Genomic DNA, 2887 nt, shown 5'->3' with positions numbered 1-2887 from the left:
GAACTCTCCCAGGTAGATGTGAAGCATGGCCGGGCAGACTTGTGTGTGCGAGTGAGCATGTGTGGATCTGTGATCTTTGTTCACATCTATCTGTCTCACCGGCCCCGCCACATGGCCGTAAGACCCACAGGATGGGGCATTACTATTCACCACTGGGCTCAGTGTCCAGGACACTGAGCAGGCCTGGCAGGTACGACACAGGAGGTAACACCCATGCCGGGGTGGGGGGTGGTCTGCGGTGTGGCTGGAAAGCCAGGGCCCTGGGCTCAGGGGCTCACGGTGGCTGCCTGGCACCCAAACGCCATGGCCGGGGAGTGGTTACGGAAAACTCCGATTCCGTGACAGTCAGCGTCTAGGTCCCGAGCGCGTCGGGGTCTCCAGCATCTGTTTGCTTCACTGAGTTAAAGGAGGGAGACCCCCAGAGCACGATCCTCTCCTAGGGGGCCAGACGTCCCGCAATCGGCAAAGGCCCCAGCCAAGGCCACCGGAGCCTCCGCCCGCCCCTCAGCTCCGCCCATCGCCCCCCGGCCTCCCAGGCCCCTCTCTCCCCCATAACTGACCCTCCGGCCATCAAGAGACACCCGTGCCTCCTCCAGGGGCGAGCGGGTCACAGGACAGGACCCACGGCTCCCCTGAGAACGCGGTGTTTTCACAGGACGAATCCAAACCCAAAAGAGACAGCAGCTCAGAAGGCGGTGTCTGCTGAGGGGGATCTCGGATGCGGTCTTCCCTCCCTCCCTGCTACCCGCCCCCACCTCCCAGGGGATGTGACCCCAGCGTCCCTGAGGCCCTCGGCGAGAGGCCCACATCTGTACTTCACCTCCTCCAGGCCCGGGAAGCCTCCAGCACACGGGTGCCTGAGGGCAGCCCACCCCACCTGCCCAGGCCTGCCGCGCCCACTGGGAGCTCTAGTGCCGGGACTATAACCTCCAGCCCGAAGGCCAGGTGCCCAGTGACAACACTGCCAGGGGAGGGGTGACTCCTCCCGGAACCTTCCACGGTGAAGCCCTGGAGACCCGGAGTCGGTCACTGGCGAGGTCCATGCTGGGTCCTCCCTCCCCCATCCCTCATGTACCCTGAGCAGCTCAGCCCCCTCCTGCCCCAGCCCAGAAAAATGCCATCCACAGCCCAGCATTACTGCGGACAATCGTGGCCCTCGGCTCCTACGGACTCTGCAAACACAGCAACGCGGGTTTGGGGTTGTTCTCAGCCTTGCTGGGGGAGCTGGGGGGCCCAGGTCATGACATTCCCGGCAGAAGCAACTGCTTCGGCCAAGAGGGCAAAGAAGGAAGGCGGGACCTTTCTGGAAAACATTGGGTCTTGCCCGCGTTCCATCCTTTCTACTGCCTGAGGGTGTGGGAGGCCCTACTGAGCCCACTTCACAGATGAGCAAACGGAGGCCTGGTGAGCAGGGTTGCAGAGGCCCACCACCCCCGACTCACACCACAGAAGGGAACCGGGTGCTCCTCCAGACTGCACGGACGCACCAGAACTGAACGCTAGGCACGCCAGGCTGGGGTGGGCCCACCTCGGCACCTCCGCACCCCTCCGCCCGCAGTGGGTGGGTGCGTCAACCTGCTGAGATGAGCAGGTGTGTAAGGCGAGGGTGTCGAAGGGAAAGGCAGGTAGCCTGAGAAGCAGTGAAAGTCACTGCAATGTAAAGGCCGAGTGTGAGAACATCAGAGCCTCTTCCCTCACCTCCTGGCTGGATATCCCTATCCCTCTCTCCCAAACCCTCTCCATCCGCAGGGAAGCCCTCACTTCCACCCCTGCGCCACTGGGCTCTCTGATTGGCTGGTTCTGGAGGGACTCAGCCAATGGGAGGGCGGGAGGACGGAGCGGCAGGTACCTCTTCTGCATATCCTCCGTGACTCTGCCCAGCTCTCGGCGCCCTCCCCCGCGGGCGAACACAGTCTCCTCTCCGTGCCCTCTGTCCACTACAGACGACTCATCGGAGCCACGAGGTGGATTCTGTTTCTGCCACGACCGCAGCCGACACTCCCCCAGCCCCACTACTACAGGGGGATCTCAGAAACGTGTGCCTCATGCAAGGACATCGGGCCCTTTGCCGGGTCACCCACACTCAGAAAGGCCCTGGTCCCAGGCTCTGTAGGGAGCCCAGTGGGGGGCACCCGGAGCTCCCATGGCTCCTATGGAGGGGCGCTCGCCCAGCACCCCAGCCCCGCCCACCGGCTGGCAGGTGAGGGCAGCCCCGCACACCTGGTGGATTTCGTGCCAGCCGTTCTCGTCTTTGCAGCTCACGGCCGCATGCTCGTGGAGCAGCAGCTCACAGCAGCAGGGGTCACCCCCGACCACCGCCGTATGATACAGTGGGGTCAGGCCGTAGCTGTCCTTATAATCCGGGGATGCGCCAAGCTCCAAGAGGGTCTGAAAAAAAACAAAACACACCAAACGTGAGGTCACTGGTCTCATGGCCCCTTCTACAGGAGGGAATCAATCAAGAAGAAGAGGAGGGTCATGCTCCCCACTCCCAGGCCAAGGTGACCATTAGCCCCAGGTTCCTGTACTTTTCCTGGCCTTGTGGAACTGAAATAGCATCTGGTGCCAGGCACACGCACAGGCTTACACACCCGGGGGATGGAGGCTCTCTGCACAGGTGACCCTCAGGCACTACCTGCTGCCCAGCTGACCCCTGTGGACCAGTGGAGAGTAAGGGGGGAGATGACATTTGCAGGAAAGAGTTATACCATTGAACCTAAAGGTACAGTGTAAACCATCTCTGTGTGCGTCCTGCAGGGGGCGAAACGAGCCAGAGTCGTCATAAACACTTGATTTCCAAGGAAGCCCCCTGAACAAGGGCAGCCGCTATGAAGTTAAGGAATCTGCTTTATAGAAGAGCACCATCTGTGGGTCTTCCGCCCCCAGC

The 2887-nt window shown here is 62.0% G+C and overlaps 1 protein-coding gene across 1 annotated transcript in view; it reads right to left on the bottom strand.

The window, feature by feature from the left end:
- Nucleotides 1-2887, bottom strand: part of SHANK2 (SH3 and multiple ankyrin repeat domains 2) — a 563331-nt gene that overhangs the window by 430460 nt on the left and 129984 nt on the right. The window contains exon 8 of the mRNA XM_010837814.1: nucleotides 2221-2388. Coding sequence (XP_010836116.1) covers nucleotides 2221-2388 — 168 coding nt within the window. The remainder of the gene's footprint in view (nucleotides 1-2220; nucleotides 2389-2887) is intronic.

Source organism: Bison bison, unplaced genomic scaffold, assembly GCF_000754665.1.
Source record: "Bison bison bison isolate TAMUID 2011002044 unplaced genomic scaffold, Bison_UMD1.0 scf7180017864080, whole genome shotgun sequence".
In the NCBI taxonomy this organism is placed as follows: Eukaryota; Metazoa; Chordata; class Mammalia; order Artiodactyla; family Bovidae; genus Bison; species Bison bison.
This window is presented reverse-complemented; position numbering and strand designations above follow the sequence as displayed.